Source organism: Mastomys coucha, unplaced genomic scaffold, assembly GCF_008632895.1.
Source record: "Mastomys coucha isolate ucsf_1 unplaced genomic scaffold, UCSF_Mcou_1 pScaffold23, whole genome shotgun sequence".
Lineage (NCBI taxonomy): Eukaryota > Metazoa > Chordata > Mammalia > Rodentia > Muridae > Mastomys > Mastomys coucha.
In genome coordinates, this window is record NW_022196906.1 from 67,779,588 (window position 1) to 67,793,539 (window position 13,952).

Below are 13,952 nucleotides of genomic sequence, written 5' to 3' on the forward strand. Positions count from 1 at the left end.
GGCATATGCCTTTAATTCTAGTACTCAAGAGGCTGAGACAGGCAGATCTCTTTTGAGTTTGACCCCAGCCTGGTCTATATAGTGAGACCCTATCTTACAAAACAAAACAAAACAAAAACAAGTTGGGTGTGTTAGCTCACACTTAATCTCAGATCTAGGAGGCAGAAACAGGTGCATACCTGGGGCTTGCCTGGCAAACTAGCATAGTTGGTAAATTCCAGGCCAGTGAGAAATCTATCAAAATAAAAACAAGGTGGGTGTTGCCACTCAAGGTTAACCTCTGCCTCTGCTAATACATGCACATGGGCGCATATGAACATGCAAGCCCGTATGAGAGCACATACCTGTTACGGAGATCTGACTTTATGCCATTGTAGTTACATAGTCTCTGGAAATCTCTCTTTGTGTCTCAGATTGAATCTTGGGGTTCTCAGGACAGGCTGTCAGGAAAGGAAGCTGATTGCAAACTGTGGAGTTGGGTATAGGAAATAAGGACCAAGTAGAATTTATATCAGTGTCCTGAAACTGCCAGCAGCTGTTGCCTCTGACCTTGGTGGTGTGGGCATCCTGTGCAAACTAGGCCCTTTACCTTAGGGCTAATCACACACCTGGCTTAGCAGTCTAGATCGCTGTGGTGAGGCAAGGCGAGAGGGGTAGGACAGGTGCAAGTCTGGTTGCTAGGCTGCACCAAGATGAGTCAGCAGCTAAGTGCCTCCGTGTGAGAAATCTTTAAAGGGTAATGCTTCGTTTCCCCCACGCCTCTCCTGTGGCCCACCTGAAGCAGAAAGCAAATTCTGGGAAATGCTCAGCCAGGCTGCAAGGGCCTACTATGTGGGGACCTGGGCACCAGTGCCTTTCACAGCTTCCCACTGTGTGATTTTTTTTCCAACGCAGTGGTCATGACCAACCCACTTTGGGAGATTCTGAGCTAGAGGCTGGCGGAGGAGGAGCTAGACTTCAGGCAGTTCTGGTACAGCCCGTCTCTCCTGAGAGGCTCTCAGAAGTGTGGAAAGGAAACAGGGGCAGCCAAATGCCACAAGTCAGACTGAAGTGCTGAAAGGGATGCTGTTTTGCAAGGGGATAGGAGGAAGTGAGCCATGAGGCAATAGAGGCCATAGTTATTGCCCGGGCTTTGGAGAAGTGAATGTAAAAGTAGGCCAGTCAGAGAAGTCTTTCAACAGGATGTCTCAAGCACCTGGAGAGCGGAAAGGACCAACCTGGCCAACTCTGGGCCTCCATCAGATCTTTCCTGGTTACTACGTGTTGGGTCTCAGGATCCTTTAGTCTGCCCGGTAACAGGAAGCCTGGTGTTGCTTTCTGTGGTACAAGGATCTGAGCCATGCAGGGACTGTCTTCCCTGTGTCCAGCACCCACTTGCCATGGAAGAGCTCACAAAGATGGGCATGCGTTGAGTTCTAATGAGAAGAGGTTTTAATCAATGAGGATAAAGGAAACGCCAGGAGAGTAGAGGAAAGGGATGGAAGCGGTCCATGCGCCTTTAGTCACGGAAGATAACTGGCACTGGTAATAAGCCCCGTTGCCTTTTTTATTCAGAATGGAGAAAGCCAAGAAAACTGTGAATGGGGTTAAAGAACAAGTGAATGTACATACGTGTGTGCTGTGCACATAATTGGCCACAGATCTGAGATGAGGACTCTGCCCCACCCCCCCACCCCCCACCTTGCTGGTGGTGCTGATGAGGGAAGGCACTCAAAGTTTCTGCAATGAAAGATCAGTTGAAAAACCTTTATTCAGTGATAGATACATCAGCACAGACCGTGTTATGGATTTCAGGGGTCTGAACTCAGCAGTGCTCTGTGCCAACTCCAAACTAGAGAAGGTGGTCTGAAATTGGTCTCTGAGCATTTGATCCCTTGTAAAGGACTTAATGTGGGCTGGAACAATGGGTCCATGATGAAGAGTGCTTGCTGCTCTTGCAGAGGACCGGGGTTCGATTCTCAGCACCTACTGAGTAGCTTACAACTATCCATAACTCCAGATCCAGGGGATCCAATATGCCTTCTTCTGACTTTCTCAGACACAAGGCACACACATAGACATGAAGGCAAAACATTCATACACATAAAAATAATACATTTTAAAAAGAAAGAAATTAATGTTGTGTTCTTGTGCATACTTTGAAACTATAAATACTATTATAAAAACTATAAGCTAAAGCCAAACACGCAAGACTGATTCCTGGAAGCCACTGTAACTCAGAGAATCCAGATTTCCTTTGCCATAGTCCTCCAGGTTCAGGTGATCACACACAACCTTTTTTTTGTTTGTTTGGTTGGTTGGTTTGGTTTTTCGAGACAGGGTTTCTCTGTGTAGCCCTGGCTGTCCTGGAGCTCACTCTGTAGACCAGGGTGGCCTCGAACTCAGAACTCCACCTGCCTTTGCCTCCCAAGTGTTGGGATTAAAGACGTGCCATGCGCCGCCACTACCGGCCGGCCACACACACCCTTTTCCTGTGAGCACTCAGCATCCAGCAAGACTCGCCATGAGTTCTGGATCCACATGTAAGCCAAACACCTAGAGACTTTGACAAAACTCTCTAGAGATCCTCATTGTCATTCTGGCGCCTTCTGCAGTGCTGGGGACTGAACTCAAGGCCTTGCACATGCCAGGCAAGTGCTTTCTTAGTGATTATATGAATATATGATGTATATGTCTATATATATTGATTATATGTTATATATATTGAGTGCATATATATACTCATATATATCAATCCTCCATTCCTGCACTGGATTAAAAATATTTCGCTTTATTTAATTTTTAATTTTTTTTTTCGAGACAAGGTTTCTCTGTATAGCTCTGGCTGTCCTGGAACTCACTCTGTAGACCAGGCTGGCCTCAAACTCAGAATTCTGCCTGCCTCTGACTCCTAAGTGCTGGGATTAAAGGCGTGAGCCACCACTACCTGGCCTAAAAAATATTTTTAACTATGTGTGGTTGTTTGTGTATATGCAACTTTCCAGAAGGTACACCACAGATATCAGGGGCATTATGGAGTTCCAGTTGTGAGTACCTGATATGGGTGCTGAGAACTGAACATTGGTGCTCTGCAAGGATGGTAGGCACTCTCCTTAATGCCTTATCTTAACCCCTGGCAACTTGGTGTTAAGTTTCCAGTTTTCTCAACAAGTAAATAATAGAAGAGAAGTCATCTATTGAGGATTATGCCCTATGGATATCCTAGTGGAGACAAAGACAGGCCCTTGTGTTGATTTGAAAGCAACTGTCATTTTGTTTACTTGGTAGTTTTTTGTTTTTAAATTGTGATAAATCTGTTTTGTTTTTTAAAGTTTTTTTCAAGACAGAGTTTCTCTGTATAGCCCTGGCAGTCCTGGAACTCACTCTGTAGACCAGGCTGGCCTTGAATTCAAAAATCCACCAGCCTCTGCCTCCCAAGTGCTGGTGGGATTAAAGGCATGTGCCACTACTGCCCAGCGTTGTTGTTGATTTTCAAGACAGGTTTTCTCTGTGTAGCTCTGACTGTCCTGGAACTCCCTCTGTAGACCAGGCTGGCACAAACTCAGAGAGATCTGTCTGCCCCTGACTCCTGAATGATGAGATTAAAGGCATGTGCTATCACTGCCCAGCCTATTAAAAACACATCAAAATATTCGTTGTCTCCAGGAACTCTCAAGTAACTATTAGTGGCCATTTGTAGGTGGATAATAATATGAATCAACCATTTTCATCCCTTTAGCAAGAGCTCTCCCTGACAGTGCTGCTTTAGCGCCATCTTGTGGACATAAAGGATAGCACCAGCTTTCTATGGTTAAAATAGTGATCCTTTTGAATTTATGTCTAGATACCTAAACTTGTTCTCAGGTAACTTTTTGGAAAAGAAAACACAAACACCAGGCATGCCTTTAATCCCAGTACTTGGGAGGCAGAAGCACGAGGGTCTACAGAGTGCGTTCAGGACAGTCAGGAGGGCTACACAGAGAAATCCTGTCTTGAAAACCAAACCTGAGGCCTGGAGCCCTCAGGACAGAGGAAAAGAGGAACAGCCTGGGACAGGATCCTTCTGGTTTCCATCTGTGTCGGGAGCTGACCCTGTGCCACAGCTCTCCATACCCAAATACCACCAGGAGAGAGTTGGTCTCCCAGGAGTGCAGATATACCTGTGAGCACAGGTAAGACCACCACTTTTCTTCAAATTCCTGGCCCAAGAGGGACCCTCCCAGAGACATCAGGACACAGGAACCAAGGAACAGCCAGGGACAGGATCCTTCTGGTTTCTGTCTGCACCCTGGAGCTGATCCTATGCCACAGTTTTCCTTACCCAATTTCTTCCCGGAGAGAACTGGTCTCCCAGTAGTACTGACATACAGGCTTGCAGGAGGGACAAGCCACAGTCAGAGACAGCAAGACCAGCTAACATCAGAGATAATCAGATGGCGAGAGGCAAGGGCAAGAACATAAGCAACAGTAACCAAGGCTACTTGGCATCATCAGAACCCAGTTCTCCTACCACAGTGAGCCCTGGATATGCTAACACACCAGAAAAGCAAGACTCTAATTTAAAATCACATCTCATGATAATGATAGAGAACTTTAAGAAGGACGTAGACAGGCAGTGGTGGCACATGCCTTTAATCCCAGCACTTGGGAGGCAGAGGCAGGTGGATTTCTGAGTTCAAGGCCAGCCTGGTCTACAGAGTGAGTTCCAGGACAGCCAGGGCTATACAGAGAAACTCTGTCTGGAAAAGCAAAACAAAACAAAACAAAAAGGACATAAATAACTCCCTTAAAGAAATACAGGAGGGCTGGAGAGATGGCTTAGTGGTTAAGAGCACTGACTGCTCTTCCAAAGGTCCCAAGTTCAAATCCCAGAAACCATATGGTGGCTTACAACCATCTGTAATGAGATATGATGCCCTCCTCTGGGGTGTCTGAAGTCAGCTACAGTGTAGTTACATATAATAAATAAATAAATCTTAAAAAAAAAAAAAGAAAAGAAAAAAATACAGGAGAACACAGGTAAGCAGGTAGAAACCCTTAAAGGGGATACACAAAAATCCCTTAAAGAATTTAAGAATTTGGAAAACACAACCAAACAGGTGAAGGAATTGAACAAAACCACCCAGGATCTAAAAATGGAAATAGAAACAAAGAAATCACAAAGGGAGATAACCCTGGAGATAGAAAAACCTAGGAAAGAGGTCAGGAGTCATAGATACATCACCAACAGAATACAAGAGATAGAAGAGACAATCTCAGGTGCAAAAGATACCATAGAAAACATTGACACAACAAAGAAAATGCAAAGTGCAAAAATCTCCTAACCCAAAACATCCAGGAAATTCAGGACGCAATGAGAAGACCAAACCTAAGGATAATAGGTGTAGAAGAAAGTGAAGATTCCCAACTTAAAGGGCCAGTAAATATCTTCAACAAAATTATAGAAAACATCCTTAATCTAAAGAAAGAAATGCCTGGGCTGGAGAGATGGCTCAGCAGTTAAGAGCGCTGACTGCTCTTCTGAAGGTCCTGAGTTTAAATCCTAGCAACCGCATGGTGGCTCACAACCATCCATAATGAGGTCTGAAGCCCTCTGCTGGTGTGTCTGAAGACAGCTACAGTATACTTAAATGTAATAATAAATAAATCTTAAAAAAAAAAAAAAAAAAGAGATGCCCATAAACATACAAGAAGCCTACAGAACTCCAAATAGATTGGACCAGAAAAGAAATTCTTCCTGCCACATAATAGTTCAAACACCACATGCACAAAACAAAGAATATTAAAAGCAGTAAGAGAAAAAGGTCAAGTAACATATAAGGCAGGCCTATCAGAATTACACCAGACTTCTCACCAAAGACTATGAAAGCGAGAAGATCCTGGGCAGATGTCATACAGACCCTAAGAGAATACAAATGCCAGCCCAGGCTACTATACCCAGCAAAATTCTCAATTACTATAGATCGAGAAACTAAGATGACAAAACCAAATTTACACAATATTTTTCTACAAATCCAGCCCTACAAAGGATAATAGATGGAAAACACCAACACAAGGAGGGAAACTACACCCTAGAAAAAACTAATCTTTCAACAGACCCAAACAATAACCACACAAACATAATTCCACCTCTAACAGCAAGAATAACAGGAAGCAACAATCACTATTCCTTAATATCTTTTTTTTTTAAGATCTATGTATATGAATACACTGTAGCTGTACTGATGGTTGTGAGCCATCATGTGGTTGCTGGGAATTTTGAATTCAGGACCTCTGTTCACTCGGGTCAACCCTGCTCATTTCGGTCCCTGGCCTAAAGGTTTCTTTATTATATCTAAGTATGCTGCAGCTGTCTTCAGACGCACCACAGGAGGGTGTCATCTCATTATAGATGGTTGTGAGCCACCATGAGGTTCCTGGGATTTGAATTCAGGACCTTCAGAAGAGCAGTCAGTGCTCTTAACCACTGAGCCATCTCTCCAGCCCCCTTACTATCTCTTAATTCCCACAAAAGACATAGACTAACAGACTGGGTATGTAAACAGGACTAAGCATTTTGCTGCACACAGGAAACGCAGCTCAGTGTCAAAGACAGACACTACCTCAAAGTAAAGGGCTGGAAAATGATTTTCCAAGCAAATGGTCCCAAGAAACAAGCTGGAGTAGCCGTTCTAATATCGAATAAAATCAACTTTCAACCAAAAGTTATCAAAAAAGATAAGGAAGGACACTTCATACTCGTCAAAGGAAAAATCTACCAAGAACTCTCAATTCTGAACATCTATGGTCCAAATGCAAGGGCACCCATATTCATAAAAGAAACTTTACTAAAGCTCAAAGCCCACATTGCACCTCACACCATAATAGTGGGAGACTTCAACAACCCACTTTCATCAATGGACAGATCATGGAAACACAAACTAAACAGAGACCTATACCCTAGAAAATGGTAGGAAACTAACAGAAGTTATGGATCAAATGTATCTAAGAGATAGAGCTGTTTTGACTAGGAGAAACAACAGTGAAGAATCTGAACCATTTTAAGAAATTATTAAATGGCCCAAGGAGCAGGAATTTAGTCTACTTTCATTAAGGTAACTTAATGACATGTAATGTTTCAGTATGATCCTGCTGTGAATATAGCATATAATGAACATCTGGTGGAAAGTCACTTGAAGTCTCCTATAATCAGAGAAAGAAAAGGCAATAAAATGTTTTGTGTGCCTGTTTAAATGACAACAACAAAAACCAAACCAAACCAAATCAAACCAAACCAAACCAGTGGTGCCTCTGGCGTGCTGGGATTGCAGGCGTGCACCACCTTATCTAGAGAGAATGTTGTTACTAAGAAAAGCCTCTCATATCTGACTGTTGAGAGTTGTACCTGTGTTTATCTCAGCCCTTAGCACCGTGACCTCAACTACTGCTCCTTCTCACACATAAGGAGAAGGCTCCGGAGCTACGTTGGGAGCTTGGTACTCCATCTACAACTTAGAATATTTTCTTGTTGTTTTCTGACTGTCCAGCACCGATTATCCTGGAATTCACAGAGGTCTGCCTGCCACTAATACTGTGTGGGGCTCTGTTACCAATCCAGAATCTTAGTTGTTTGCTGTTGCTTTTGATTTTGAAGCAGAGTCCTGCTAAATGGTTCTGTAGTCCAGGCCAGTCTGGCACTTTCGATAACCGAGCCTTGGCTTCTCAAGTGCATGTGACACAAACAAAAGTATAACATAGTAAGCTGGGAGTGGTGGTACACATCTGCAGCCGAATACTGGATAGTCTGAAGCAGGAAGACTGAATTTTGAGGCTAGCCTAGACTACATAGCAAATCCAAGATCCGTTTGAGTTACCTAGTTAAATTCTGTCTCAAAACCCAAAAGGTTGTGGTGGTTGCTCACACGTGGATCTGAGAGGGCATTTCCTAGTTGAATGGGGGCTATAGAATGTATGAGAACATATATGGGAGTGGAGAATGCTTACACATGTGCCATTTATTAGCGGAATGACCTTTAGGGGTGTGTGTGGAGGAGAGTGTGCAAGTATCACAGCCCGAAGGGAAATGGGTTCTTCAAAGTTCTGGAGTCTGACGCCAGGTTTACTGTAAGCATATTTAAGTGCAGTACAATTTGCGGGGGATGTGGCGGGTGTTCTCAGTGTAATACACCAGTAATACGAGATCGCCAAGTGCACAGGGAAGCATAGCTATATCAAAAGTCAAAGTATGTGTTACTTCTTCCAAGAAGATGGGTTCTGGAGATAGGCTTGTGTGCCTATCTCCATAAAATAGATAGTGTAGATGCTTATGTGCATCTACATCAAATAGATAGTGTAGAAGTCCTTGGGTCTATAAAGTATTTTAGTGACTGGGAGAACTAAAAATAAAAAGTCTTTGGAGGGAGGGTCTGAGATAAACATTCTGGGGAATTTGGGTGAGTTCTGGCTCTACTGATAGCAAAGGTCATCAGGTCATTAACAACAACCACTGCTAGCTGTCTGGGTGGAAAGCAGCTGGTACATCTTTTTCTTTGAAAAGAAACTTCTGTGCACTTAACATTCCTGGTTTCCCTAATGATCTGTGGATACAAGAACCTATGCACTCCCTGAATGAAAACCAAGGGGGGGGGGAAGTGCGCCTGGGTGTGGTGGAGGAGAAAGTTTATTATACACTTGTAGGCGAGCGTAGCCAGAGGCTGGGACATCTGGGAAATCCAGAGTGATCATGACCCTGAACCATGCGAGGGGGAGGGGAAGGAGAGAAGGGAACCAAGTACAGCAGCCTGGAGGACAAAGGTACAAAAGTGGGGCAGGCATCCAAAATGTCTGGATTACATAGGGAAGAGCCCCTGGGCTGGAGAGTTCAGGGGAGAGCATACTGTATGCCAGCCGCCCAGAAAGCTGCTTGTGTGTGTGTGTGTGTGTGTGTGTGTGAGGGTGTGTGTGAGGGTGTTGAAACTTAACCCTCCCAGCACCAGAGACATTAAGTCGTGTAATTAAAGCCCAACATTTTTCCCTTCTCTGGCATCCTCTTTTTTTTTTTTTTTTTTTTTATTTGAGACAGGGTCCAATGTAGCCCAGGCTGACCTCAACTTTGCTGTGTTGTGAAGCTGCCCTTAAACTTATGATCCTCCTGCCTCTACCTCCCAAGCTAGGATTGTAGGTGTGCAGCACTATGCCTGGCCCTGCCTTTTCTTAAGGAAACGCTGGCTCTGCTCTCTGTGGCAGCGATTGGTGGTGGTTGCTTAGATGATATCCGCACCTTACCCCTTCCCTCCTCATAGGCGTCCAGTTTTCTTTCCGCATACATTCTGCCTCAGGATGACTTGCCCTTTGAGAGAGAAGGGTGCAAGCCCCAGCCCATGCAGCCCATTACGCCAGTTGGCGATGATGTCATTCCTTAAGCCTAAGCAGGCATCTGTTTTAGGTGCTGGCAAATGATATCCTTTTGAAAAATGAAATATGAGGGAACGGTGTTGAGAGGCATACACATTGGACTAATTCATTTTTTTTCTTGTAATTTGGCAGATTGAATTAAACTGAAACACTGTTGCTTCCTCTCTGGGCACTACTGAAGTCACACTGTTGTTATGTGTATTTATCCGCAAATTCTCTAAATTGTGAATGGCCAAAAAGATTATCAAGGGCAAAGGTCACAGTGTTTCTTTCCACTCTGTTACCTCAGTGATTTCTGTCTTCTAGAATCCCCTATTTTGAAACCAGTGCTGCCAACGGGACAAATATAAGCCAAGCAATTGAGATGCTCCTGGACCTGATCATGAAGCGGATGGAGCGGTGTGTGGACAAGTCCTGGATTCCAGAGGGAGTGGTACGGTCCAATGGCCATACCTCTGCAGATCAACTAAGTGGGGAGAAGGAGAAGGGGCTCTGTGGCTGTTGAGACACCAAGTGAGCACCTTGGCAGCAGCCCATGACCCCTGCCAGCTCTGCTGTGAGACCAAGCCGGCACGGTGAGACGAGTGAACAGCACATCGTATGCCAAGTGCCTCTCCTCACCGCCAGTAGAATTGACTCAGCAGCCATTTGTAACTTGTTGCAGCTTTATACGACTTAGTCCATGAATTGGGGGAACTATTTCACAGAGCCAAAAGTGTCTTATAAAAGCCCATGGTGGCAGGTCATTTAGGGGTCCAAGATTTCAGCCATGAAAGATGTCATCTGTTATGTAGAATGCTGACGGTCCGGTCGCCTGCCTTAACACAGTCACCTGCCTCAACACAGACAGCCCTAGAGTCTCATCGAAGACATTAAGATGTTTGAGCAAGCTAGCATGCTCTTGGGAATCCAGATTTCAAAATCCATACTGTAGAATATCACTCTCAAACACGTGAATGTTAATAAGTGTGTACACATGGATCAATGTCTTACAGCATTGCTTTTAACTTAGCCTTCCCTTTGACATGAGGATAAACAGATGGCGGCCATATCTATAGACTCTGAATAGACTGGATTGACTCACTGTGAGTTTGGTGGTGGTGGGAAGGGTTTGTGGAGCAGGGGTGGGTAAAGTAGGGATCAAGTTTAGTCAGATTGCCTGGCTCTTAGCCAAGGGGCCATGGAGACCCTTGTGTTTATCCGTGGCCTTTTGGTTCAGTCTTCATCTGAATACTGCTCATGCTTCTCCTGTATGTATGTTTGTATGTATGTATGGTCCCTTCATATGTATGTTTGGTCTGGCACCTCAGGCTCTGCTTTCACTTGTCTGGAGACAGCTAATCTGACTTTTCTATCAAGCTTTGGTGGTGGTGGGGGTTTCCCAGTTTGTTTTTCCCCCCATTGGTGTAACTGAAGGAATCTCTTTTTAATTAAACAGCATGCTTATTTGCTATCTAGAGGGCGACCAGTGTCTGTATTTAAGCAGTCACATGTGTATGTCAGTTTAAGAGAAGTGTTTTGTAGTCTGTAGCTTTCACTGGGAATGTGGGCACTGATGTTTTTTTGACAGTAGAAAGGAAAATACATACATACTTTGCATGGTAGTTTCAAGTGGCTTTTCTATTTTGTTGTTTGTTTGCTTGTTTGTTTTTGTTGTTTTTTGTTTTGAGACAGGGTCTAATGTAGTTTCTGACCGGCCTGAAACTCCCTTTGTAGACCTTGCTGGCCTGCCTCAAACTCACAGAGATCAGCCCCCTGTTTCAGCCCCCTAAATGCTGGGATTAAAGTGTGGTCCTCACCTGGCTCTCGGAAGACTTTTAAACGTTGAACGCCTCGCATTTATGGTCCTTCGACCACTCCTCAGAAGAAATAGCCATGACTGTTGTGGGAAAGTAAGAAGAATGAATGTAGAACCAGCACTCTCCTGCACTTGTGCCTCTGCTCCGGCAGCCTGGTTGGCCATGCACTGGTGGGCAATGGCTGACCTGTTTTTATCTCTTGGAGATTGGCTCTGAACTCCACAATCTCTCCATCCAGCTTGTTAGGTTTCCCACTGGCGAGTCACTACCATGCCAACTCCATGCTTCAAATCCCCCACGGCCTTTATGGAGGACCTCAGGCAAACCCTTGCTTGACCACTGTACCTTTCTCTCTTGTACTCAGAGGAGCCACCTCGTGAAGGAAAACACAACACAAACTTAGTTCAGAAACAACGGTAACTCAATATCTGGGCGCAACAACTAAAACCTAATCTTGTAAGCCTTACTTAAATCTGATTCCTCTGGTGGCGAACCCAGAAGTCCCACCTACTCACCCAGTGATTAGCTCCTTTATTCCTTAGGTGACTGGTTCACAAGAACAGCACCAGGCCCATCCACAACACCTGGCAACTCAGCTTTTTCTGTCCTTGAAATAAGGGATTCTTGGAAACACTGAAGTTGTGCCAGGCGGTGGTGACGCATGCCTTTAGTCCCAGCACTTGGGAGACAGAGGCAGGCGGATTTCTGAGTTTGAGGCCAGCCTGGTCTACAGAGTGAGTTCCAGGACAGCCAGGGCCACACAGAGAAACCCTGTCTTGAAAAAAACAAAACAAAACAACAACAAAAAAAACAACTTAAGTTGTCACTGAGGCCTTTACATCTGAATCCTATATACCCGAAACATGCAGCCCATCCCAGCCGTGCCTTCCAATGTCGCTCTAAGACTTCAGTGGAGGGTATCGCTGTCAGGGGACAGTTCTTAATGTCTCTTTTGTAAATACAAAAAAGTCAATATGCCAGGGGTTGGTGGTGCACTCCTTTAATCTCCTGCACTTAGGAGGCAGAGGCAGGCAGTGAGTTTGAAGTCAGGTTAGTCTATAGAGTGAGTTTCGGGACAGCCAGAGCCACATAGTGAAATCCTGTTTCAAAAACCAAACACACAAAAGTTAATATTTGCATGGTGCAGGTTTTGAGAAGTAGACCCACAGTCAGATTCCACTTCTGTTGGCTCCACACCAGGCACGGGGCTTAATGTGTGTGATAGTTGCCCAACCCAAGAACTGCCTTGAATTGTTAAATCAAAACAAAACTGAATTCTCTTTGAAAATGGTTTAAATTTGATAAAAAAAAAATAACCATACTTTTTGTCACTGTATTTTTCTATTTACAGATTTGTGTAAAAGCAAATGCTCTTCAGTGAACTTTGTGCCAATTAAACTGTAATAATAATAAATAATAAAAGAAGTCCAGTATATCAAGTTTCAGTGAATATTTCAAACTAGGAATTATAATGCCAAAGGAACCCGAATTCAGGAATGCAGAGTCCATGTGATACTCATTGAGGGACCTGGACAAAACAGCCTGCAGGGAAGACAGCTCAAAATAGGTTGTTGGTTTTTTTTTTTTTTGTCAATTTTATTTCGTGTGTATGAATGTTTGCCTGAATATGTCTGGGTCCCTTGTATGTGCGTGTTCTTGGAGACCAGAAAAGGTCATTGGACTCTTTGGGACTAGAGCCACAGACAATTGTTAGCTGCTGTGTGGGTGCTAGGAATCGGACATGGGCCTTCAGGAAGAGCAGCCGGTGCTCTATCATCTCTTCAGCCCCCAATTCAAAGTGCTTTATCCAATATTTATTGAGCACCTTTGAGTGTTCAATAATCAGTGAACTAGGTAGTCTGATGGAGCAAAACAAAAATGGTTCAGTCCTGCACTGAAAGCAGAGCTGGGGACGGTGCCCAGGGCTCTGGGGACTGCTTGGCTACCGACTGCAGGAAGAGACTCAGCGGCCCCTCAGACGCACGTCCCTGAGTTGGCTTTGATCTAGCACTTGTGGGTCTGTCTGTGATGCTGGCTTTCCAGGGGTCTACTTGGTGCTCTTTCCAAGACTGTTCAAATACCACCTTGTTTAACCATGTCCTATAAAAGAGCAGCCACCTTCATGGTCCACTTGAATGCCCCATGCTGAAAACCTGGCGCCTGGTTTGCTAACCCTATTGAAGAGGATTTGTCAAAGTGTGCAAGCCATAGTTAAAAAGATTGGGGGCATAGCTGAAATGAAGGATCCAAGCGGGGTCTTTAAGTGAGCATGCTCACAACCCTTCTGTAGGTGCTTAATCTGCAACGGCCCTGGTGCTGTGCACATCTGCAAGTGGGAACTCATCAAAGACAAAGGGGAAAAAAAAAAAAAAAAAAAAAAACAAGGAAAGGGCAGGCCTGCTCCTAGGTGTGGTGGAGGAGGAAGTTCATTATACATATGTGGGTGAGCATAGCCAGAGGCAGACACATCTGGGATAGTCCAAAAAGAGCTTGACCCTGAACCTCGGGAAAGGGGAAGGGAGAGAGGGGAACCATCAGCTGGGAGGCCAAAGGTACAAAAAAGTGTACCAAAAGTACAAAGATATCCAAAATGTTTGGATTATATAGGGAAGAGCCTCTGGGGGAAGGGCGGCAAACAGAAAGCAAAAACTTAACTTTGTTAATGAGGATAACCTGCCTCCAGGTCTTCTCTGGGACTAGAGTTACCTTATCAAGTGTCCTCCAGAAACACCTACAGATAGGATAGTAATTTCACCCAAGCTGGGCGGTGGTGGCATACGC

The 13,952-nt window shown here is 44.5% G+C and overlaps 1 protein-coding gene across 2 annotated transcripts in view; it reads left to right on the forward strand.

Moving 5' to 3' along the window:
* Positions 1–12,604, forward strand: part of Rab27a (RAB27A, member RAS oncogene family) — a 57,598-nt gene extending 44,994 nt beyond the window's left edge. For both annotated transcript variants that reach the window (XM_031344464.1, XM_031344465.1), the window contains exon 6: positions 9,679–12,604. In XM_031344464.1, the coding sequence (XP_031200324.1) occupies positions 9,679–9,877 (199 nt within the window). In that variant the 3' untranslated portion in view covers positions 9,878–12,604. The remainder of the gene's footprint in view (positions 1–9,678) is intronic.
* The last annotated feature ends 1,348 nt before the right edge of the window (positions 12,605–13,952 follow it).